Source organism: Rattus rattus, chromosome 1, assembly GCF_011064425.1.
Source record: "Rattus rattus isolate New Zealand chromosome 1, Rrattus_CSIRO_v1, whole genome shotgun sequence".
NCBI lineage: Eukaryota > Metazoa > Chordata > Mammalia > Rodentia > Muridae > Rattus > Rattus rattus.
Genome location: NC_046154.1, coordinates 5,547,524 through 5,572,787, shown reverse-complemented (window position 1 = coordinate 5,572,787; position 25,264 = coordinate 5,547,524). Strand labels below are relative to the sequence as shown.

At 52.6% G+C, this 25,264-nt stretch overlaps 1 protein-coding gene across 2 annotated transcripts in view; it reads right to left on the bottom strand.

Annotated features, from left to right (window-relative positions):
- Positions 1–5,826: 5,826 nt before the first annotated feature.
- Ski (SKI proto-oncogene) overlaps positions 5,827–25,264 on the bottom strand; it is a 68,389-nt gene continuing 48,951 nt past the window's right edge. The window contains exons 2-7 of one of the 2 annotated variants that reach the window (XM_032893473.1): positions 12,564–12,686; positions 12,313–12,428; positions 11,596–11,858; positions 11,207–11,499; positions 9,771–10,001; positions 5,827–9,174 (exon numbers count right to left, since the gene is read on the bottom strand). In XM_032893473.1, the coding sequence (XP_032749364.1) occupies positions 8,986–9,174; positions 9,771–10,001; positions 11,207–11,499; positions 11,596–11,858; positions 12,313–12,428; positions 12,564–12,686 (1,215 nt within the window). In that variant the 3' untranslated portion in view covers positions 5,827–8,985. The remainder of the gene's footprint in view (positions 9,175–9,770; positions 10,002–11,206; positions 11,500–11,595; positions 11,859–12,312; positions 12,429–12,563; positions 12,687–25,264) is intronic. The other variant, XM_032893481.1, reaches the window with a different exon arrangement.

Sequence of the window (25,264 nt, the reverse complement as noted above, 5' to 3'; positions counted from 1 at the left end):
GGGCAAGAAAGAGAAGAAGGTTGGGCAAGTTAGAGGGTGTGGACCACCCTCCCCACTCCAGCCCAGAGTGAAGAAGCTGTGAAGCTGACTCCAGACAAAGCCTTTCTCTCTCCTGTGCTACATTCTAACCACGGACCCCTCCAGGGAGGAGACTACTGGTCTGCCTGTCATTTACTTAACAGATAATAAGATACTGAATGTCAAGACAGGGCGCTGTCAGGTTTGCTTGTGTGAGATACAAAGATAGAGAGAATGGGATGGGAGGTGGGAGAGACATTCAAAGAAGGAAAGACAGAAGGAGTCAAGGAGACAGGAATGGAGAGAAATGAAGGAAAAAGACCCAAAGGAAGACCTGCCTGCCCATCAAGGTCTAGGCATGCAGAGGTGCCTCAGAGAGCTGGTTCATCAGGCCACCTGGGACACATGTGGGGTCAACAGAGGACAGCATGACCAGGACACAGCCTGAAACCAGGCTGTACTGCCTGGTCCGTGCCACCCTCTCCCTGGGCCTGTTTGGCACAGGTGGCCATAGCTCCTCCCAGCCTCTCCCACTGGTCAGGCTGGTCACTCAGGATACTCTGGGGGAGGCCTCCCCAAGCCCTGTCTACAGCCTGGGCAAGTTGCCTGGTCTTGGTGCCAGGCGGATGTGAGGCCAGCTGTGCTCCGCCTGGGCCCCTCCCAGCCAGGGCTTCCTGGAGGTTCCAGGGCCAAGCCTGCCAGACCGGTTCCTACAGCCTGGCCAGTTCACTGGGAGCCCTGGATCCTAGATAGTATAGGGCAGGCCACAGGCCTATCCCAGCAAGACCACTATGGAGGAGACAATTTTCAGTGGTGGCTGGCAGACCTGCCCCTTTCTGCTCAGGTTTCCTCAGGGAAAGAACAGCCTCAAACAGCCTCTCACAGCCAGAGGGAAGGGGGAGGTTCAGGTGGAGTCTGGAGGTCAGGTGAGGAAGGGACTGACTGCCCATGGCTGAGGAACCACTGGTCCTGTGTAGGTCTTCAGGAGCCAGACAAAAGAACAGGGGACAGCAGTGTATGGGCAACCCACGCACATACACAGTGGCTCTGTCCAAGCTCCTCTTGGCATAAAATGAAACCTAAGGAGCAGACAGGCTGCCCTGTCGCAATGGCCAGACACCTGAAGACTATCACCAGGCTGTCCATGCCCACCATGTGTTAGACCTCAGTCACAGGCTCTGTTGCCTCTTGTATTCATCCCCCATGGCATTGGGGATGGTGCCGCTCTCCCACCTTTGTTCTGTAAACAATCAGGACACAAAGATCTCAGGTTTGCAGCTGGAGCCCCAGTAGAAACAGGGGGCCTCCCTCCTTGACTTAGTACAATGCAGGCTAGGAGACACAGGAGGGCAGACCCACCCCAGGCTCCTAAACCACGGCTTCTGAGTCAAGTACACCAGCGAGGAGCCCAGGATTAGAGTTGCAGCACCCCCTTACTGGAAGGGGATCTTGGGCTATGTCCCAACGGCCCAGTGTCTTTAATGTTGGGGTGAAGGTGGGGGGTGGGAGTGGGACTGGACCAACTCAGGGCATCCTGTTCCCAGCTGTCAGCCAGAAGCATTCCCAGGCTAAACTTCAGGAATCACACCTTAACTCAGTCCTTGTCCCGCACTCCTGTCCAAGGACCTTGGGCCACCTCCCAGGACCCCAGCAAACTTCCCTAGGGACCTCAGCAACCAGAGGCACATCTGGTCCTCCAAGAGTTTCATGATTCATGAGACAATTATTTGTGAGTACCTGTAGAGGACCAATTTCTGTGGGGCTAGTCAGGTGCTGAGGGAAAAAAAAAAGCCCTGCAGGTTTGGCCTGGAGTCTCAGAGCCTGCTTCCAACACGTAGTCTCTGGCCCTGGGATGGGGACAGGGACTTGGCTATGGGTTGGGTAGAGCTCTACACACCCCGATCCCAGTGTGGGGGTGTTATACACACTGCTCAGGTGACAGGTGGAACTTCATATTCGCCGGTCCCGTGGGTTGTGCCAGGCTGAATTCTGATGGCAGAGGCAATAGCTTCTGCAACTGCGGGTTCCAGTCGTGGGATCCTGTTAGCTTGGATGGTGGCTTTGGGAAGGGCATCCACTGGGGCGTCAGTGAAGCGACTAGGGACCGCAGCAGAAAGTTGCTTAAGGCGACCGGATCCCTTTTCAGATAACATATGGGCTGCACCCCGTGGCAGGGCTGGCGAGAACCTTCCAAAAAGGGTGAGACCCTTCCACGCAGACCACGAACGCACGCTCTGAGACCGATCCCGATCCCGAGGACTCTGGCCCGGAGTCCCTGGGGCCCGACGCCGGAGGAAGTCGGGTTGCGCGCCGGGCGGCGCCGGGCTGGTCCGGCCGGGCCGAGCTCCCTCCTCGCAGCCGGAAGCCCCGGGCCCAGCCCGTCGGAATCCGCGGCGGGCGGGGGAAGGGAAGCGCACGCGGGCAGCAGGGCGAGGCGGAGGCCGCGCGGCCCGTGGGCGGGGCATGCCCCGCGGGAGCCGCGAGCCCCAGGCTTTGGGAGCTGGCCGGACTTGGGGTCCAGGAATGATTCCGCAGGCTGGGACCGCGGTCGGACCGCAGGAAGGCCAGCGCGGTCGCGCTTCCCCACAGCAGTCGCCTCCGGGGTCCGCTCATCCCGGGCCTGCAGGAGCCTAGCAGAGCTTCGGACCACTGCCGCCCCCGCCCGTCGGAAGGAGCGGGAATGTGGGAAGTTGAAGGGCGCGGCGGTTCCAGGGCGTCTCTCTGCCGCGCCCTTCCCTCCTCCTGGAGGAGTGCTGCGGGCGGCCGCACAAAGCCAGAAGCCTGTTTGGTGGGTGAACACCGTACTGGAGAGGCCGTGGATCCAACCGGGCTTTCTGTCCTTGATGTCCGGGTGGAGGACAACTCTTTGTCTGTCAGACCTTGGGCTGCCAGCTCTGGCCTTAGTGCAGGCTGTATCCTGACCCGAGGCCACCAAGCACGATTAATGGGGGATTCTAGCCATACTCATCCTTTGGGAGCCTCCATAACCTGGGCTACAGGGGAACCGTGTGGGGAAGGCCGACGGTGGGCAACCCCTTCCTATAGCAGATCTCCACCTCCACTACTTGATGGGGCAACTTCCTCAACAACCACCAGAGTCTCTCACTAAAGTGGTTACTCTGTAGAAAAAGGAAACAGAGATGTGGACTACTTGTCCATCCCGAGTAGTGGCAGCATGAGATTGGACTCCAAGATTTTGCCATAGTGACCCATGAACCCTGGCTCAGGCAGAAGCCCCATCCTGCGTCCAAGATCAGAGCAGAGCACAACACACAGGACCTTCGAGTCCCAAGTCCTGGCCTTCCCCGATGCTCTACACCCTGCCTGACGCAGGTCAAATTCATCTGGCTCTGGGCTTCTCCCCAAGGGTAGGGGGTGGATACAAAGGACTGCCCCAGGGCCAGCACCTGCCTCTGCTCCTGTCTCCGATATACAGCCTTTTACATGCACATAGTGCATGCACACATATACACGTGCTAGAACAGATATACAGGTGTCTCAAGGACAAGAGACCTTTGTGTACCACCACAGATAAGGTACCTAGATTTGGCTGTCCCCTCAGCCGTGCCCCTGGCCCATCTCATTTTGGTAGCATCAGTGGTAGGCAGGGCTAGGGTGAAGGTGCCCCTTGTCTCCCCTTTCTGGTGGGACTCACCACTTCCTCTCCCTGGTTCCTCAAGAGCTAGGACAGCTAGCAACCACCCCACCCCAACCCCCACCCTCTAGCTCACCAGGCATCTGGAGACATACATTTTTCTTTGAGTAGCCAGTGTGAACCAGTCCCCACTGAGGAGTAGTTGCTGCATTAGGGACCACTTGTAGGGGAAGCCAGAAATCTCTCTGGGAGACAGCTGAGGATAATAAACTCACGTGTTGGGGACAGACCATCAGCTGGCCATGGATACTTGAAGCCCCCTGGGCTTCAGGACTGGGTTGACAGAAACTGAGCAGTTTACAAGGGCCAGCATGGAACCCAGGAAGCATGGGAAACCTGGCTCACCTATGAATGGGCTTGGGTTAGCAGCTTGGGGCTAAGTTAACCAGTTCTTTAGCTGTAGAGCCGAGCACATTGGAGAGCTGCCATGGAGCAGATTTGGGGGCTGGGGGTAATAAGTCTCTGCTGGAGACTGTGGTAAGGGTCCCCAGGTTGAGTTCCCTGTTTCCCTTGGATGTACTGCCTGTCGGTCCAAGCAGGCCTTTGTGTATCTACATCAATGTGAGCCAGATCCTGGACCCATCTTCCTGCCGGTGAGGGCTACCAGATCCATACTCAGGAAGAAGAGGGTCTGTACCAGACCAGCCGGACACCTGGCCCAGCACAGGATGCTATGAAGACGTCAGGCTAGCCAACTCCTCCTGCCTGTGCCCGCCTGCAGTGGGCCACCTGTTCCACGGCTTGGTGCCCCTGATGCCAGTACACCTACCAGCCTGGCACAGGCCTGATCACAGATGGCCTTATGCGTCACCAGGACCACGGGGTGGCAGGGACGGATGGGCATCCGGGCCTCAAAAACAAGCATCCTCCCTCCATCCCCAGGGTCACCTGGCTGGCACAGGGATGAGCTTTGGCCATGTGTTGGGTGTCTGTTGGGAGGGCTGGGAGGCCAGTAGAAAGTCTTCCATGCCCAGCATCTTAAGCCACAACCCTGTCCTTTGCTTTTGGAGTCTCCTCCATGCAGGTGATGGACTCTAGAAGTTCCCACACCCAGGTCACCAAAAACAGGAACAAAACTCCCGCAGAGCAGGCAGTCCTTCTCTTAACTCAGAGGCCAGCATGGTAGTGCCTGGTTCTACCTCATACTCGTCTGAAAGAAGTCTGAATCCAGGACAGGCAGAGGATCTTCAGAGCAGGTGCCAGAAAGGTTTAGAGTGGCCTGCCTAGTCCAGGGTCTGTTTGGCTGGCCTGAGGGAGGAGCGATTCCCCTCTAGGCAGGATCTGAAGAGTAGGGATAGTCTTAAGGTAAGGGGACATGTAAAAGGTACAGGCTTATCACAGTGACAGAGCAACAGGACATGGGCCTGTTTCCCATGGATAAAGTCTGGGATCTGTCTTCCCATAATGGGTGGGTGGATAGATGATAGATATAGAGGCTTGTTTGCTTGGCCTAGGGCCAGCCCACTAACTCTCTGGTGGTAGGTAGGAGCCAGGAGACAAGTAGGCACAGCTGAGCTGAGGGTGTGATTACTGGTGACTGAGTAGACATGAAAGTGGGGGTGGAGTCACCGGACAGGGACGGGGACCACCTGGGAGCTGCCGGCCCTTCTTAGGGAGTCCCCAGGTCTTGGGGAACTCGGGAAGCAAGTACTAGCCAGGAAGTGAGGTCTCAAGAGTTGTAGCTCAGTGTGGAGGGGCAGCTGTGTCCATACAGAGGACCTGGCTGACGCAGACCTCAGCCAGACCGTAAGATGGGGGCTTCTCCACCCAGGACTCCCCCGTCTACCCTTTTCACTCTTTTTTGGCCCCTGGGAGTTCTGATCCCAGCAGACCCTTGTGGAAGCCCTGCCAGGAAGGGCTACGCCCATTCCATGTGTCCAGCACCGCTGAGTCCTGTCCAAGAGGTTACCGAGGCTGGAGTTCCTGGTTCCCCAGCTGAGTGACTGACAGCCCCAGGTCTATTCTGTGGAGATGCCTTCCCCCTTTCCTGAGGACCTGACTGCATGCATGGGGGCTGCAGGCACTCCCAAGGTCCTTTATTGTACGATGTCATCTGTTGGGGGGGGGGCTTTAGTGTATGATGACGTCATCTGTTTCTGGGGAGGGGTTGGGGGAGGGTAGAGGGTCAAAGGACTAACAGGTACACGGAGAAATAGATAAATATGGCAAGCTTTTTCTTTGTTTCCTTTTTTTTTTTTAAATCAGGCATTTATAAACAAGAAAGCATACATTAATTACATAAAAATAGTTCTCGAGTAGCAGAGTAAGCCGTCGTATTGTCGTTAGCAGCAGCGTAGGACTGGAGGGCGCAGGGGTTTGGGCAGTTATGAAAGTTGAGGTGGGGTGGTTTTTTTTTCTTCCGTTGATGAGCGTGTCATTTGAGACTTCTGACTTAAAGCAAGAGCCCCTCCCCGTCAGCCCTGGGGTAGGCATGTGGGGAGAAACCACAGGGGACAACCTGCGTAGGAACTGGGAGAGGGGGTGCCATGGAGGACACCACATGGGAAATGCCACAAGATGCTTTTGTCCCCTCCAGCAAATGAGCAATTTTTTTTTTCTTCAGTTAAAAACAACCCAGGAAACAAGACAACCAGCAGGTAAGAAGGTTTCTGGAAAAGGAGTCACCATATACACGTATGCTACAACGGTGTGAAATGGAGAAAAGTTATTTACATGTGAGTTGTCTTTACACTGCCTTGTTCTGTGTGAAAAGCAGGGTGTCGTGTGTACCAGTTAGCTGCTCACCAATGACTTTATTGCTGTTGGTTTTTCCCTTTGTTAAAAATCTTCTAGGATAGAAATGAGTGAACCGGTCAAGGGTTTAACACACAGGGAGGGTCAACAGCCAACATGGTGGAAACCTCTCTTTCCTTTCTCTGAAATCTGCAGCCTTCCTCAGAAGGAGACAGGCATGCAGTGCCGGGCTGCCCTCAAGTCTACCTCAGACCCTGCAGTGAGCAGGGCCACCATCCACGGCAGCTGCACAAGATACCCAGTGCTTTGCCGACTTCACCCAGGACTGGGGCCCAGGCATCAGGCAGAAGTGGCTGGATGACCTAGACGCTATGTCCTAGAGGTCCCGGACAAGTTACTAGTCCACGGGAGCCAAACTCTGATCCAACCAGAGGCAGGGGGAGGAAGGATCCAGGAGGAACAATGGATGAGATGACACGCCCTTCCCAGATCCAAGTCATTCTGGTAAGTGGGGAAGAGCCCCTGGGGCACACACAGCACTCCCTTCCCATACTGGAGCCAGTGCTGGACCATGGAGACCAGGGAACTGAGGGTGACCAGGGCTGTGGCAAGGAGAGGCTCTGCTGAGAGGAGTGAGCGCCCCTGGAGCCAAAGGCTCAAAGGGGACCAAATCACTGGGATCTCCAATAGGCAACAGGGACAGCCACACAGAAGCACACCAACACACTTAAAGCTTTGCTCCAACTAAATCATTTAGTTTTCCTTGAAGAAATGACTGAAAAACACAACTCTAGAAAAACAAGGCTGAGACAGCATTCTTCGTGTTGCGTAACAAAACCGACCCTTTAGGAGACACGGTCATAATGCCCATGGCGGGTCTAGCTATGGAGATGTGAAATCCATGCATACAAGTTTCATAACTGAAAGAGAGGAAAAAAAGCCAAAGGAAAAACTCCAAATAAACGCTGCGTATACATGATGTCCCTTTTGCATTGCACGTCAGAAGGGGGGACCAGCAGCAGCCCAGCCCCCCTCAGTAAACCAAGGGCAAAACCCTGCAGACGACAGACCTCGGCACCAGACATCAGGGCTTAGCAGTCTCCAGTTGCAGGCCGCAGTCCTTGAGGTCGTTTGTACCTGCACAAGCCTCCCCCTCCCCTCGGCTCACAGCTGCCCTGCTAGGACTGGAGGGGAGGGCTTTTGTATGATCTTCTCAGGTAAATAAACACAATTGGAGGATGGGTGGGGGCCTCTTGTCTACTGGGAAATCATTTTTCAAGCTTGGGCATAAGAAACCTTATACAATTTGCATAAACAGTTAAGAGTAAACGAGATTATTTGGAATAAATGCAAGTAACGTATTTTGACAGTGGCAGATTCAGTCGCTACTGAAGACGATATTTTGGGGGTAAAAAGACAAGTCAGGGTTTGCTGTACAAGATGCTGGAAGGCACAGAACGACCCCCAAGTCCAGTCTCTGCATTTTCATTGTCTCGTGATTCCCTTGTTCAACCAAGCACCAGAGGGGATGTGTGAGCGCTCGAGCACTTAGGGTTTGAACTGCTCTAGAGATCGGTAAAAACCGCAGTTAACGGGGGAGTAAGGAGGGAAGGGAAGGTTCTGACAAAGTGCAGTTCTAAATACATGTTTAAATGAACAACAAACAACAACAAAAAAAAAAAAAAAAAAAAAAAAAAAAAAAGGAAAAAAGGAAAAAAGAGAAAGGAAGAGTGATATAATGCTGTTTGCTCCAATGCTGCAGCCTCAGTCCACGATGCGAGGAGTGATGTCTGCCGCACTGAAGAGGGGTTGCTGTGGTCAAGCAGCGCATGGGTGGCTAGGTGGCGTGTGTGAGAACAACACAACAGGACACTGGACCATGGCCACTGCCTAACACAGGACAGCCCCTCAAGGTGTAGGTGGGCAGGGGCACCCAGGGGCCTGGGCAAACTGGCTCAGGCCTCCCAGTGCCCACAGGGCAAGGTTAGTGGTGATGGTGATGGGCGGGGCAGCGGCGGTAAGGCGGGCAGTGTTGGGGCTCATCTCGCACGCGGCGCTCTCCCTGCTCTTCCTGGCAGCAGCAGGAAGACTGGGGTCCTTGTTGCTGAAAAAATAGACTCTGAAGAAAACCCTTGCTGTCCTCTGTAGCCGCGGGCACAGATGAGCGGTGATGGCTTCCCAGGACGGCGGTGGGTGGGTGCCACCCAGCCAGTGTGGGTGTCCAGATGGCGTCACGTGTAGGGGCCTTTTACAGTTAGTCATTAAAAAACATGTTGATTTTCTGAATATCAAGTCTCCTTACTGGTTTTAAATAGCTTATAACAAAAGTGTAAATGTTAGAATGTTCTAGCAAGCAGAGGACCAGCTACAAGCCACAGAGCCAGTCTCAACTCTGGCTGCAGCTGGGGGACATGGCTTGCTCACTTGAACTTGGCCAGTAGAAAATTTTGCAGTGGATTCCAAAAGTATGTGGTTACAAACACTCGCTTGGTAATAGGCACAGTAGAGACGTTGTGCTGTGTGGCTGCAGAGGCATGGGCTGGGCCTGCAAAGCCACGTACCCGCCGCTCTCTGCGCACGCATAGAGGTCCATGTGGCAGTGGCAATCACTGCCCAGGCTAGGGATCCAGCTCAGCGTTGCTCTCACCTCCAGAATTCTCAGGCCGTGGCCGAGGCCACAGCTGCTCCTGAAGCTCCTTCACCACCTTCTCCAGGTGCTCACGGGCCTCCCGTTCCCGCAGCAGGTCAGCTCGAAGCTGCTCGCGGTCAGCCTCCGCATGCTGCAGCTTCGCTTGCAGGTCCTCAATCTGAAAGGGATGCCGAGTGGTCAGTAGTGCTGCACCTAACTACTCAGGAGTCCACGACCCTGCTGAGTTCACTCAGCCTAGGTGCCAGGTCTGTTCCTCTTCTACCTGAGGCTACATGGAAGGGCCCAGATACCCAGGCCTGGGAGAGCTCATTGTACCAGAACAGGAACAGGCTCCACGTCCACCCTGCTCTTCTCAAGTAAGTACCCAAGAGGAAACCAAACAGCACTGAAAGTGTGGAGACCTCTTCCCTTAAGGGCTCACTGGACTGGAACCCTAAGATGCAGAAACTGCAGTGTGCCCATCTTCTGATCCTAGTTTAGAGCTTGCTCTCCAAGCCAGGGCAGGGAGAACAGCCTATATTCTGGGGCCCTAATGGTCCTATTGGGGTGATGGAGCAGTTGGACTTCCACCCATGGCTATGGGAAACAGCCCCCAGCACCCGGCCAGGTCCTGGTCTGCTGGACCTGCAGGGCCTCCAGGCACTGCACACCAACACCTCAGATCCAGCTGGGAATGGGTAAGCTGAGGACCTTGGATTGGTGGCAGCAGCTACCTCTGTACATTCAGTGTTACCAGCCCACCCACTGCAGTACCTGGGCTGAGTACTTGGCACGCAGGCGCCCGGCCTCGCAGCCCTTGTCACACACCCGGACCTGCCGCGCCTGCTCCAGTTCTCGCTTCAGGCGCACCCGGGACTCGTTGGCCTCCTTCATCTTCTTCTCATTTTCAGCTCGGAGCCGCTCAATCTCTTTCCTCAAACTGCGCTTGGCCTCTGTGGCTTCCCGCAGTTTCTCCTTCTTGGCCACACGCAAGAATTCTAGCTCCTGGGAGGACATGGAGCCAACAGGTTCAAGGTCCTGCCAGTCGGGCATCTTCCCACCCATCCTGCCACCCAACAAGCTGTTCCCTTCCCCTGCCGGCCAGTGTCCTTTCCCACAGGGCCCAGCAGAAAGCTGTGACTGGCTGCTGTCTGCTCCATCACTGCAGGCTACAGCAGAGCATCCTCACGCCGCCCCCTCCCAAGTACACTTGCCTTGTCTCAGCGAGGAGGAGGAGAGCACCAGCCGTCTCAGACACTGCACCTGAGGCCTCAGTTGCCTCCCAGCCAGATGGAGCCGTCTACTTTTGGTACTGCTCATGTTCTCCCCTACGTGTTGGCATGCAGTGTGACCCCTGACCCTCACGAATACTTATGTGAAGACTCACACCTCCACCCAGAGTGGGGGCAAGGAAGGATGAGAGAATGACTAAGATTCACTCTGAGGAGAACTCTGAAATCCTGCAGCCCCGAGGATTGACAGGGTTGTGTTGTGTTAAAAGCCCACGCATGTGAGGCTGCCCCCAGAGCTGCCAGACTCAGGCTGAGGTGTGAAATCAGCTGAGGTTGAGCCTGCAGCAAAGCCTTAATGCTGAGCCCTGGTGGAGAACATTGGCTAAGCTCCTCGCTTTCCCTCGGCTGCCTGAGAACTGGGCCTCCCTTACCCATGTCAGACAAACAACAACAACAACAGCAACAGCAGCAGCAGCAGCAGCAGCAGCAGCAGCAACAACAACAACAACATCATCATCATCATCATGGCGTGAAAAGAAGGTGCAAAAGGAAAGTTTCCAGCCTAGAAAGGAGTGTATTCCTAAACGTGTATTCCCAGATGCCTTAGCTCTTCTCCAAGGCCTGCTGCTAACTCCCTTTTGGAGATGGCTTCAGAAGCCATCCCTGCACTGCAGCTGGGAAATAAACCAACTCCTCACAGAGCAAGAGGCAGCCCTCCTATAGCCACTCCTCCCTCACCATTAACACTCTGGCCTTTGTCATGGCCGAGAAAACACGACAGTTCTTTAGTGAGGGCCATAGATACGGAGAGCTGAAGCTGGGACCACTATGAGAGCCTTCCCCGAAACACAGAAAGGCTCTGGATATCAAAATGCTTCACAGGGCTGGGCCCCCCAGAGGACGGGGGAAGGACCCCAAGCGTCCCCAAGAGGGCTTGGGCAGCCCAGTAGGATGCCTCCTGTATTTCGTGGGCCTTACCTGGTGCAGGCTGCGCTTAGCCTGAAGGGCTGCTGTCAGCTTTTCCTCTTGCTTAACTCGCATTTTGACCACCTCATGCAGGAACTTTTCTTTGGCTTCCTTGGTATCCAGGCCACCCTCCAGGGCTTGCCGAAGGTGCTCCAACTCTGCCTCCAGCCCACTTGGGGCATCAGCATGGGCTGCGGCATCAGGAGCAGCCACAGGGGGAGCATGCATGCCGGGGGAGCTTAGATCCTTGGCAGAGCTGGACGAGGTAAAGGATGGGGAGGACAGCGAGGACAAGGAGGAGGTGACTGAGGATAGACAGAGAAACCAAAGCATTAGGCTCGGTCACCAAACGCACCTCCTTACCCCACCTCCCGGGGGAGCAGAGTCCAGTCCACACTTACATTCCTCTCTGCTTTCAACTTCAACCTCGGCCTCAGAATCCTTGTCCTCCTCTGCAGCAGCCACAGGTGTGAGCATGTCTGGGGCTCCTGGTGCGTCCATGGTCAGCTTTCGCTTTCGTGGCTGGATACACGTAGTAAGGGGTTCTGGTGCCCGGGAGACCACGGTGGTGCATGGTGGACTGTTCACAACCTTTTGCTGGGTTGGTGGTGCTAGGGCCACATTGGGAGCCACAGCTGTCTCAAAGCTCTTGTAGGAGTAGAAGCTAAAGGAAAAAGATGCTTAGCCGGGGTATATCTGCCTCTCAAATCCCTACATGAGCTGTAGAATGCGCCCTGCTCAGTCAGCCAGGACACAGGACCTCTCCTCACTCTAACTCGAGAGGTCCAGATTCAAATGACCGAGAACCACAAATTTTCCTGCAGGTTGGGTTAGTATAGCACATAGATAGCTAGACCTTCATGTTTTTAGAGGCACAATCTTCATGCAAGCCTCGCTGACTTGGAATCTGCTATAAACTCCAGACTGGCCTGAGACTCACAGAGATTCATTTGCCTCTGTCTCCTGAACGCCAGAAGCGAACTCTTAGTACTGTCTGTGAGCCCAGCATCTTCATTCAAGACTTCAAAACTCTAGGCAGTTTATCCTAGGACTAAGGGCACTGATGCCATGGAGGCCTGCCACACCAGAGCTCAGTTCTCCTGTCCATCCCTGCTCACCTGTCTCGAATCAGGGCTGGCAGGTGTGGGGACGTCTCCTTCTCACTTGCGGACACTGCAGGCGACCAGGGCCGGAAAGCAGAAAGGCGCTGGCGAGGGTGAGCACAGCCGAGGCTCTGTCAAGAAAACCCATGTAAATGACTACAGAACTACAGGCCACTTTATGTCCCTGAGGCCGAGTAGAGCCAGAGTTGGCTTAAGAAGGGCCTTGCTCCCTCCCCAAAGACCCCAGACAGGTTCCCACATAGCACCTTATTGGAGGAACCAGCCAAGGTCCGCAGCCAAGTGGACTGCTTGTCCTTCTCAGAAGACGCAGGGGACTGTGAGGAAGTGTCGTCTGTTTTGGGTCTTATGGAAGCTGGGGGCTCTGAGACCTGTGATCAACACAAAAGGCCCTGTTGGGATCCCTGGGCCCAGGCAGTGTCTGGTCTCCCTACCAGCCCCATAGTAGCAAGCTCTCCACTGGACCATTGTAATTCCACAGCTAGGAAGGAGCCCCAGAGCCACAAACACAGAGCACCTTGGCCCTGTGCAGAAAGGTAAGCCTGACATGTCTGCTAAGGGACGAGGGCGTCCCATGAGACAGAGAAATACTGTGCTGCTGTGGGCTGCTCTGAGGTGACCTCATCACAGCTGCAGCGGGCGCTGTGTGGATCGCCAAGACCCACTCCGGCCTCCACAGTGCTCTTAGGTTCTTTGCCTTCAGTCCCACTCTGTGGCCTCATCAGGAATGGGCTAAATGACCCAGCAGTGACTCCAGGCTCAAGAGTGACCCAACAAGCAGCCTGTAAGGAACCCAAGAGGGCTGCCCTCTGGGCAGCCTTTATCACTGCTTCATTGGAGAGCATTACGGTTACCACAGCTACCCTCTCCCCAGAGGAAGGAAATATTCAACTTGAAGGACCATGACATACCTCACAAAATAGCTTTACCAGGTGTCACCACACTGCCTTTGCTGTCAGCTTTCAGAAGCCAGCCGGTACCCTAACTTATCTCGGGCGCCAGCTGTGGTCTAGTTTGACATCCAGCATTAAGTTGTGCACACCTGAGCCAGTCTGTATGTGAAATCCAATGACCCTCCACCTAAGTGTCACACACAAACACACACACACACACACACGCACGCACGCACGCACACACACACCCCGACCTGCGTTCCACCTGCAGATCAATCACAGCATGGGCCTCTCCCAGAGCAGATAAGACTAAGGAGCTAAGCTGCTGTCCCCCAGGTAGGGCCTAAGGAGATGACACAGACCCCAAGGCAGGCACACAGGGTTTACACCTCGGTCCGCGCACAGCCTCGTTACCTTGGGTGTAATGGGAAGGACGCAGCTAACGTGAGACTTCCAGCCAGAGCCCTCGGGCCTACAGAAGAGCAGGGCTCTTATCACAACACCTGCAAAGAGGAAGAAGCCAGCCAAGGTGCCCGCTTGATAGGTTTCTTACTAGGAAACCTGGAGAGGGCGATCAGCCCCCCTGGCGGCATGCATGTGCCTGGGAGGCCTGCTGCCCTTCCAAGAAGAAGCAAGTATCTGGGGCCAGCAGGAAGCTCAGAAAGGGGAAGGCTCTGCACTCAGGAGCTCACGCCAGGAGAGCCACTGGAGGGACGACACTGGTGTTCCCAGACACATACAAATAACTGTTCAAGAAGAAAAGACACCGAAACCACTTTCTAGAGGGAATAACTCTTAGTGTCAAGCTGTCACCTAGCAGAGGATCTGTCAGCGGAGGCCGTATGTACTCCCTGAAGGGGTAGATACCCAGGATGCTGGCTGGGGTAGAAGAACCCACTTCCGGAACTGCAAGGATCCCTCCCACAATGGAGGCAGAAGGGGGGTGTTGCACACCAGGGTGGGGCTTCCTGTCTGAGCAGACACTGGAACAGGTGCAAAAAGTGAGCTCTATTCTCTCACAGAGAAAGCCACAAGTCTAGTCTGGGACACTGCTCAGACAGCCTCAAAACTGTGACCCAGCAGAAAATGCTGGGGAATAGGACCACTGGGTGAGGCTGCTTCCTGTTCAGAAGGGCCACAGGACGGGGGGAGTGGTAGACTACTGTACTGGGGTCAAAGTCTCCTAAGGCAACCCAGCTGCTTCACACATGGGATGGGGAAGCCCCTGGAGCTAGTGGAGGAGTCTTAGGGTAGCTGGGACAGCTCTCCTGAGATTTTCATACAAAGTCCAAAGGCAACCAGAACTCTTACAGAACAAGGAAGTGTTAAAACTAGACGGTGCCAGGAATCCCTCTAATACCAAACTAGCTGTACACATAAGGGGGAAGCTGAAGGGCATTTGTCAAGCAACAGGACCCTGAAGAAGGGTCATTTGACAGGGGTCCTGCTTGACAGGGGTGCAGTGAAAGCTTTGTCAGACCTGGGATACCACCATCTACAGCATGGATACTAGGGGTCCTAGGAGTCAGTCAATGGTTAGGAACAAAACTGTACCATAGTGTGTCCCCTCTAGGAGAACCGGTTAGGACCAGTCAGTTACCTCTGGATCCTGTCCTTTCTTGGGGCCTCAAAACCATCCCAGTGTCTATAAGCCAGGAGGGGAGCTCTGGGCCCATATGCTAACGCCAGGACCTAAACAGGTAGACAAGAGACAGCCCTGCTGCCAAAAGTCCAATACCAAGGGCTATTATCAGGCTGTATCAGGGGAGGAGCCAGCTGAGCTGGCCACAGCAATGCCCTGTGGCTACTTCCTCTCTGGAGCTTCAGACAGTGGTGCTTGTTTCCTCCACATCCCAAGGGCAAAGACGCTGAGAGCAGGTGTCACTGAGTGTGACCTTTGCACCTGTGCAGGAAGGGCTGGGCCAGGCAGGGCTGTGGATACGTAGATCCCAAAGCAGATGAGGAGCCAGCTACATACGCCCACCCCACCCCCCATTGCGGAGTCTGTGTACTCTTGACCTACAGGGAACTTAAGAATTCCTCACCTCCACCTCCAAACCTCAGAAAGAGCATTTGAGACACTCATGCTGCCCAAGGGCAGAAACAGGGCAGGACGACATGGGCCTACGGGTTACAGTGGAGGCTGGCATTCAGGTGAGCTGTGGCCAATATGGCTGCTGTGTCTAACACTCTAGCCTCAGACGGTACAGAGAACTGCCAGGCAGAGCCTCAGGGGTTTGTGGCCAGCAGGAACCATACAGCACAAGTAGAGGGCTTGAACCAGATAGACAGTGCACCCTGAAGATGCCTATGCCCAAGAAGCAAAGACGGCAGGTCTGGAGAAACCTCACGAGGCAACTTGCCAGAGGCAGTGGTCCCCTTGGCTAATACTGTGGAGGCAGTGGAGTGGGTTGGGGGTTCTAAAAGAGGCCTGCACATTGCTAAGATCATGGTACCCAGAGACCCACAAAGAAGCTGAGAGCCATGGGGGGCCCCTACAGAGCATCTGCTCACCTCACACGCTATAGAGTCTTGATAGCCTCCACTCATTTCCAGTCCTGAGAGAAGCAGCTCAGTGCCATTCCTCACCCCAAGACAACCCCTCTTTAGTCAGAGCCAGGGTGAAGGGCACACATGCACTTTTAACACCAGCACGAGGAAAGCAGAGGCAGGCAGGTCTGGGAGTCCAAGGCCAGCCTGGTCTACACAGCAAGTTCCTCGACAGCCAGAACTACCTAATAAAGAGACCCTGTTCCCAAAACAAAACTAACAAGAGTCTGCCTCAGAAACTGTCCCCAAGGTGCCTGCGCTCCCATCCTTCCAGCCACATCCAGTTTCTTGTCCTTGATTGTGTGTGGGGGGGGGGGTTGGGGGGGCGGGGACATCTCAAATGCTGGCTGATGACTCAGGGTCACATCAGATTGCAATCATAACACGGAGCCTAACTTCCTATAGTGCTTTGGTCACTGCCCCAGACGCTGCCAACCATCTTTAAGCGACCACCAAACGGCCATGGGAGAACACAGCAATTCTGCTCTATGTCCCTGGCTATGCAGACAGTACCCATATCACAGGACAGACCCAGGCAGGCTTCCCAGTGACAGAGGCAGGAGAGGCCAACAGAAGGAACAAGTGTCAGGAAATGAGGCTGGCCTGGTTCCAGCCAGGCTCTCAGCCTATCTAGTGCCAGGGTTTCTTGTCACTTAGGCCCTTAAACACACAAATACAACAGGATGGATTATGAGGGAACACCCAAACTCAACAGCTGCCAACAGCAGTAAAGCAGGCTAGGCCCTGCTCTCTGTGCCACGCAAAGGGCCACAGCCATCTGGAAGACGTCTACGGCGTCTCGGTGCCTCGCTCCTGAGCATCCCCTGTGAATCTGTGCCAGCCCTGAGCCCTGAGCACTAAACAGCAGTGATGGGAAGGGACTTGGAATTCGGCTTGTGACAGGAACAGTCTCTCCAGGTATGAGCCAGCTCTGATGTGGGGACATCATGGAATGACACCTGTTTAGAAGCTCCCAGAAATGCTGACTCTACAACCCTTGAGACTAGAGAGATGGCTCAGTGGGTAAAAGCACTGGCTGTTCTACCAGAGGACTTGGATTCAGTTCCCAGCACCTGCAAGGTGACTCACAACCATCTTCAGGGGGGGCCCGATGCTCTCTTCTGGCTTTCATGGGTACCAGTCATACATATGGTATAGTATGCACGTATGCATGCATACATACATACATACATACATACATACATACATACATACATACATACATACATACAGCTCAGTGGTAAGCGTTTGCTGCTTTGGCAGAAGACTTGGGTTTTATTCGCAGCACCCACAGAGTGGGTCACAACCATCTGTAACCATTTGTTCCAGCACCAGGAATGCACATGGGTATGTGTGCAGACAAAGCGTTCAAACACATAAATTAAACAAGTCTGTTATTTCACCTTATGTGTATAGTTTTTTGTTGGTGTTTTTCAAAACAGGGTTTCTCTGTGTAGTCTTGGCTGTCCTAAAACTCACTGACCTTGAACTAAAAGATCTGCCTGCCTCTGCCTCCAGTGTGTTGAGATTAGAGGCCTGCTCCACCACTACTTGGCTATGTATGTTTAGTCTGCATGCATCTGTATTATGTATGTATCTGTTGGAGCCTCTGCAAGTGAAGTTATGGACAGCTGTGAACTACATGTGGGTTGTGGAAATAGAATCCAGGTCTTCTGCAAGAGCAAAAGACGTGTTCTTAATCATTAAGCAACCTCTCCAGGTCCCTTCCCAAATTGGAAAGGTGGGAGGGAATGAGGAAGAGAGGGAGGGAGGGAGAGTCAGCTGCAACTCTCTCAAGACTCTGGCTCACTGTGGACAAAGTGATAGCTGTTCTCTCCCAGACTCTAGAGTCAGATACAAGGAGATGCCAACACCCCAGAGCAAAAGGAGGTTTCATCTTGTCTGCCCTGGTAGGAGTTGCCACACATATAAAAGATTCACCAGATGCCAAGACTACCATGGCACAGGTAGTCTCTGCCTGAGGGTGTCAGGGCCTGGCTGCCTACGCACAGATACACTGAGATAGACTGGGCCCAACTGACACTCAGCTGGGTGCATAAAGACCTTCAGGGGTTAAATTGGCAATCTATCTGTGACGGTCACTCTGGTTGAGACCTTCTGCCAGTGTAATGCTCATGATGACTGCCTCAAACCTCCTGGACACTAGGGTTTGCCATCTATACAAAGACAGTCCATACCCAGGCCGAAAGAGCAACATATGTGGGTCATCTGGGAGTCCATGATCTCCTCCTGAGTGTGGGGTAAACCTTTAACAGGATACTTTGGTGTTACCCCAATTCTGGGGGAACCAGAGAAAATGTCAAGCAATCTTACCAAAGTCAGGGGCAGTACACCTGGCTACCCTTCAGGGTTAGGACCTCCATGGTACGCCAGGGGTTCCTTGGAAGTCACTCAACTACGGGGACACATGGCTTGGTGGACAGGGCTAACCTATGCTTGTGTCCAAGAACAAGCAGTTCCTGCAAATTCCAGGTAAGGTGCCTTGGTCCACAATAGTGGCTTCCTAACAGAAAGTGGTAAGGCCGATCCAGGCATGCTTCATGAACAAGCCTCTCCTGGGCTTGAAAGGTTTGCAAGGTCTGGTGGGGTGAGCCTTGGGAAACTCTAGCTTTGACCTTGACATGGACCCAAAGGACACTATCAAATGGCAACCCCAGAAAACAGCTCTCTGGATAGGGAATGCAAATTGTGTCTAGCACGACTCAGCAACAGCCCCACGAAGGACCCAGGGACGGTAAGACACACAGTCTCACCCAACGTCCTACCCAGAGTTTAAGGTGCTGAGCATGGTTCACATGCACCTGAGGTGCAGCCTAACAACAGAGCCAAATAGAACTAGAATGGGGTCTGCGTGCCAAGGAAACTAAGTGGCTGACAGAGCAGATGGCTTCTTCTTAATACCCTTCTTTTTGTGCATGCAAATGATCAAACACCAGTGCCTATCTCCAGACCTCTCACACGTGTTGAAATAAGGGGTCCATGTAGAGCTCTCTCAACAATGATGTTGTGACTCCTTCATGCTGTGGTGACCCCAAACAATAATATCGTTTTCTCTGCTACTTCGTAACCTTTATTTTGCTACTTTTAAAAATCATAATGTAAATATCTGATATGACCCTTGTGAAAGGGTCTTCCAACCCCCAAAGGGTTGCAATCAATGGGTTGAGAACTGCTGATGTGGAAGGTGGGCCTGGGTGGCAGCCAAGGTTAGTGCCATCTATTTCCAAAGGTCTGTCTTTCACCTGAAGGGTGACCTGCTCAGCTCTTAGACTCTGAGACCCGCAGGTGTGGCTTCAGCCAGAGGACACACCGTGGCAAACACAGCTTAGGCAGCCATGTCCACTTTCATCCTATTCCAGGTGGCTACAGTAGGGCCGCTGAGGAAGTCTGGGCGGCTGTAGCCACAGTCTAACCACCCTTGAGTGAGAAGGGCCAGCCTGGCACACTGGAATGACGCCTGTTCTTAAGGAGGGAACTGAATAGACAGACCCTCTAGCCAAGAACTTAGCCACCTGCACAAGCATTTCTCCTACTAAATCAGCCTGCCACCGGCTTCTAAGGGTAGCATTAGCCCCATTCCTGGGTCTTGTCAGTCTCATGCAGATTCCAGGGAGGGCTAGCCCCAGGTATTGTCAGTCTCCTGCAGATTCCAGGAAGGGCTAGCCCCAGGTAGTATCCTCATTTGTAGACAGTCAAACAGGGAAGGGTACACACTATCCTCAGCAGCTCAGCTACAGGCTTACAGCAGGACCTTACTGGCTTGAGCACATGCCCTGCAGATCCCCACATAAGATCTACAGAGAACGAGTTTCACCCACCCTGTAGCACCAAGCCCTCAACTACCCTGTCACAGGTGGACATTGCCCATGGCTGTCCTGCACCTTCTCTCCACATCCTGACCTAAGGCTGGGGTCCCTGACCCCTAGGACCAAGCACATCCTGACCCATTGTTCAGAGACCATCCAGGACAAAAATGCTGTGGACCCAAATTAGTATGTATGTGCATATGCAAATTTCTCCAAATTAATCTACTTTCCAGCAAGCACTGAAGATGTTCTGCCTGATTGAGGAATAAGCCAGATACAAGACACCATCTCATGCCCACTAGGACAGCAGGGATGAAGACCACAGCCAACAGCAGGCAGGAGACAGGATCTGTCAGTATAAGCCCTGTGTTTGCTCCCCAGCACCACACCCCAAAACAATTTAAAAACCAACCAACAAAGAAACCAGCGGAGCCAAATGACTAGCGACCACACGCTTGAGCATGTCTGACTAGCGACCACACGCTCGAGCATGTCCAGCTCTGCTGCAAGGTGCTGTCCCGAGCGTCCCAGGCCCACGCAGGTCTGCACTGATTCTTACAACACACAAGGTTTTAAAGACCTGGACAATACAAGTATTAGCAATGACATAGAGATGTGTGCTGCTGGTGGGAATGTAAGATGTCAAAGCCATACAACAGTTATGCAGCCCCCCACCCAAAATCACATGGCCCAGCAATCCCACTCCGGCTCTGTCCCCCAGGACCATGGGAAACAGACTCCACTACAGATGCACAGACTTGTAATAGAGTCCAGTACATGTGTACATGCCTATCGATCACTATAGATGTATACACATGGAAGAATCCACTACACATGCACACGCGTGTTCACAGCACCACTGTGTGAAACAGCCAAGAAATAGGAACGAAAACTGACAAACAATGGTGTGTCCACAGCCTAGGACCCCACTCAGTCCTCACAAGGAAGCACCAACAGCCACAATGCACACGACCTTTGAAAACATCATGCTAAGTGACAAAAGCTAGTTTCAGAAAAAAACAAAAACAACTAACCCCCTTTATATTCTATAATCTTCTTTGCACATAATGTCTCTGACAGCAACACCCAGAGACAACTTAGATCAGAGGTGGAGGGTGGCTGAAGGGCTGGGGTGGGGGCATCTTTAGGATGACAGCTAATGATACCAGAGTTCATGTCAGTGATGAAAATGTTCTAAATTAGACAGTGGTGATGGTGGCATATGGTCAAAGCCACAACTTTATGAGAAAGATAGATGATGCTATAATTATTTAGGGAAAAAAAAAAAGGTGCTAAAAACCCCAAAATGTGCCAATGACTTTTTGGTGGAAAACCAAAGCCTGAGGTCGAGCGAGGTTCACAGAATTGCAGTCTTCAGAGTTCAACACAGGTATGGCACTAGAGAAACACACAGGTACCACAGATGCTGCTGCAAGAGAACATACCACAGGAGCGCTCTAGGTCTGGGTTGCCGCCATCTACCAAGGTTATGTTATAGACTATAATATTCAGAATGAACATCTGGACAAGCGAGCAGCAGCTCTTCGCTGCTCATGAGGAAGGGAACCCTCAGAGCGGGAGGCCTGACTTCTCACGAGCATTCCAGTCCTTGCCATGAGGCATATACACACCACAGGGTACTAGACACCGTGCCATCAAGAGGAACTCCTCAAACAAATACACAGGACGTTCTGGCATTGTTGTGAGGCAAGCAAAGACTTGGACCCCAGGGAGGATTCCTGTCCTACCACAAGCATCTGCCTTCTATAGACAAAAACCTTGATGGCAGAGCTATAGTCACAAGTATCCTAAAGTAGCCATCCGGGGTCTCCAGGTATGCCATGGTGTCCCTCTTGTAGGGGGTGTCCCAACAACCATCTCTCACAGCACCTAGTCCCTAAATTCCACTATCCTGGGTGGCAAACTCCCTCTGAGCCCCCACAGCAACCACAGGCAAGAACAGACACCATTAATAGACACATCACTGCTCACATCATGACTTAAGGACAGACCTATGCCACTGTCTGCCCTTCACTCAAGCTTGACCTCCATGCCCCAGTGCTCCAAGTTCCCCTCCCCAGTCAGCTTTCTCCCAGAACAGCCTTTTCTCTTCTCTGCCCTACTTGAACACCGGGCCAATACCCAGGGACCCCACCCTGTGCCACCACTGAACTTCTGTGACCCACCATGTATTGTGAACCACAGAAGGAAACTCCAGCATTGGGAGGTCTTAGGAAGTTAGAGACATTCTTGACACATGGGCAAACATGGGTCTAAGGATAATTTAGTACTTGAAGCAGCTCCGGCTGGCCAGGGATTCATGTGTGCCACCATTATCTAGCTCACTTAGAAACCTTAGTAACACATAGATTTCCTAGTAATGGTTCAATTTAAAAATCTGTTGTTTTTATTTTTAAGGTATTTATTTTTAATTATGTATATGTTTATATCTATATGTGAGTGTGTGCATGTGGCTGCAAGTGCCAAAGAAGCCCCAAGTGCTAGGAACTGAACCTGGGTCCTCTGTGAAAGCAGCGAGGATCTTAACCTCTAAGCCATGTCTCCAGCCCTTCTTTTTCCCCATAAGGTAGAATTCACTATAGACTTCAAACCAGAGATTCCTTCAAATTAGAAGCATTTATTCGCCCAATGTTAAAAGGAAAGTTTTCATTTAGCAATCTTTCCCATCAATCTAGGGATTTCCAAATCTCACAATAAAAGTCCAGAGCTGTCGTTTATGTGCACATGGCCATGGTTCACGTGTATGTAATGACTACAGAGCAGGAAGACATACAGGGTCAAGACTACTATCAGGGGTGTGGGGTTTCTGGGGACAGCTGCACATCTTGTGACAGCCTCACCCTCTGTCACTTGCTGGGGGCCCTTTAAAATCAGCGCAACTGTCATCTACCTTGTGATTTTCTCATCTAGAGGGTAAAACAGATGGAAACTATTCATAGTATGCTCCTTTGAACAAGGAAGATACTGGACTTTCAAAATAGTCCCTTCTTAAAATTCTACATCCTGTTATTAACTGTCCCAATAGCCATATCATATCCGGGCTGTCTGGAAGCTTCACTGGGGGTGGGGGTAGGGGAGGTAACGCTGCAAAAGCGACTCCTAAGACCCTCAACATGCACCACACCTCGAAGTGTCAGATGTGTCCTCTACCTTGGAGATTCATTCCACAGACAGTAAGAACGGGATCACGTTGCTCACGTATCCATGACACTGACAGGCCCACAATGACCCACTCCGAATGTGGGTCTTCTGTAAGAACAACAAACATTCCTAACCTCCAACCTGTCTCTCCAGCCTCCTTCTTTCCTCCCGTAAAGCAGAAGTTACCTCAAGCCTTCAAAGTAGCAACACCTTCAAGTTGGAAGCATTTATTTACCCAAAGGTTCTATGAGAATTTTTAAAATGTTCATTTGGAAATTTTTGTCACACGAATCTCAGAGGGAACACAAGGCCTCACCACGCCTGGGGTACAGGACAGACTCAAGATGTGCACACAAAAAGGGAAGCCCTAATCATAGAGAGGCTCAACAGAGGAGCACTAAATGGGAACACAGGAAAGGAACAAAAAAGAAATTTCCAAAAAGATCAGGCATGTCAACAGAAAAAAACAAAAAACAAACAAACAAAAAGTTTTCCAAGGAAGTATCCTGATGTGGAATAGTGGAAATGTAGAGCGTCAGCCACAGACACAGAGTGGTGTCTACGTGCTGAGGAGCCATAATTCCAGAGGAAAATGGGGCAAGTCCTAGGCTTAAGATGTGGTGTCTCCTGCCTCCTCTTTCAAAGTAGGTCAGTGGGTCTTCAGCAACCCTCCCAGGCCAGCATTACACGGCTCCCTCTCCACTGCCAGCCTTCAGCTCAATGGCTCTGACTACCCTCTATTGGGCCCTGCCACAAATTTACTCCAATGTAAGGGGAATCTGATTAGCGTCAGACACAGAAGCAAAGGTCCACAATCCTTGTTCCACTTAAGAGTCCTAACCCCACACTGAGTCCTGAGCCACCCCAACTAGGTTCAAGGTTACTGCTGTATCTTGCATCTGCTCCTCTATGGCCAGGACCTGCCTGGCTCTGGCCACTGGCTAGCCCAGCGTCCTTCCTTTCCTTACACTTCACAAGGCTCCTGTCACACAGCCAACTGGGGCTGTGCAGACGGCTCAGTGGGTAAAGTGCTTGCTATTCAGAACAAGGACCGGAGTTTGGATTCCTAGCACCCGAATAAAAGCTGGACACGGCACTGAACATCTGTAAAGCCAATGTTGTGTAGCGGAGACAGGGGGACCCTGGAAGCTCACTGGACGGCTAGTCCAGTGGGAATGGCAAGCTCTAGATTAAAAAAAAAAAAGGTCAGGTGTTAGGAAGCACATCCACCGGCTCTAGGGCTGGTTGGAGCAGCCTTAATACAGCCAGGGGACCTGAGAGAACAGAGTTCCAAATGCTCACAGCCAACCCACAGACCCCAGTCTAGCCACAGCAGGTCCCTAACGAGCATTCAGTCAGTGGAGAATCATCATGTACCATTCAACCAGAGCCAGAATAAAGTAGTCACTCAACCTACAGTGAATGAGGCCTGGGGCTCCTTTTGGCAAAAAGACCAAGACATAGGCAACCCCAAGCCCAATACTATAGTTGCAGCTAATGCTTCCCACAGGGTGACTCAGAGCTAGGACCTCCACAGCAGGGCTTGTTTAAGTCATTCACCGTCTTCTACAGGTAAACCCTATGTGTTGCCTCACTCTGGAATTGGCTCAGTTTGAGCTATGGGTCTTTTCTGGAGAGTCCGCAGCTCTAGAAGTTGCAAAGCTATTTTTGTCATCGCCATTAATATTTTACACATCATAAGCCACATTCTCATCATGCTCAAATTAACCTACTTTCTAACTACTGTGCTACCGAGGAGGCAGACTGGATTTCTAAGACAACCCCAACCCCCAAATGAAGCAGGCACAGGCACCAGTTTCCACGACTGACTTTGATTCCTTTAGCTTAAGTAGGTCATTTCTCTAGTTATTCCAATCCTGTTCACAAGACTGAAACCAAGTCAGCGAGAGCCTGCCTTCTCCCTCCCGGGAGGACCCACTGAACAATCCTTCCCCTCCCACTGAGCATCTGTGAACAGCTCCCTCTCTAAAAGGAGCCCCAGGAGTTGGGTATGACAATAAACTCCTTCTATGGACCCGGGCCTGTCAAAATGGCAAGAACCCACCCTTGGAACGGGATTTCTTGCATGGGTTGGTTGGGGAGATGGGTAAGGAATGGTCAAGTCCTAGTGTGCCAGCCAAGCTTACAGAGAAGAGCTAGGGCCCCAGTACTCCAAACTGAGGCCAGTACTTGAACAAACGTCCTGGTCTTGTGAGGACACAACTCAAGGGCTCACTCTGGAACTGCACTGATGCTTCCTCACAAACCTGTTTCAGAAGCAGAGAGTAATAAAGTTCCCAAACAGATATGGATGCTCCTAGGTGATCACTGGAAAGTAACCGTTAAAAGACCTATAAAACACAAGGACCATAGTCCTGAAGGCAGCCAGCAGCAGTCTGTGATGTGGGCGTGCCCCAGCCTGGGAGCTCTGGTCTGGGTGGGGGCAGGGCAAAAGGCCTATTCTTTCCCAGCGTCCCTCAGCTGCTCCCAGCAGACATTCCATCAAGATGACTCTCG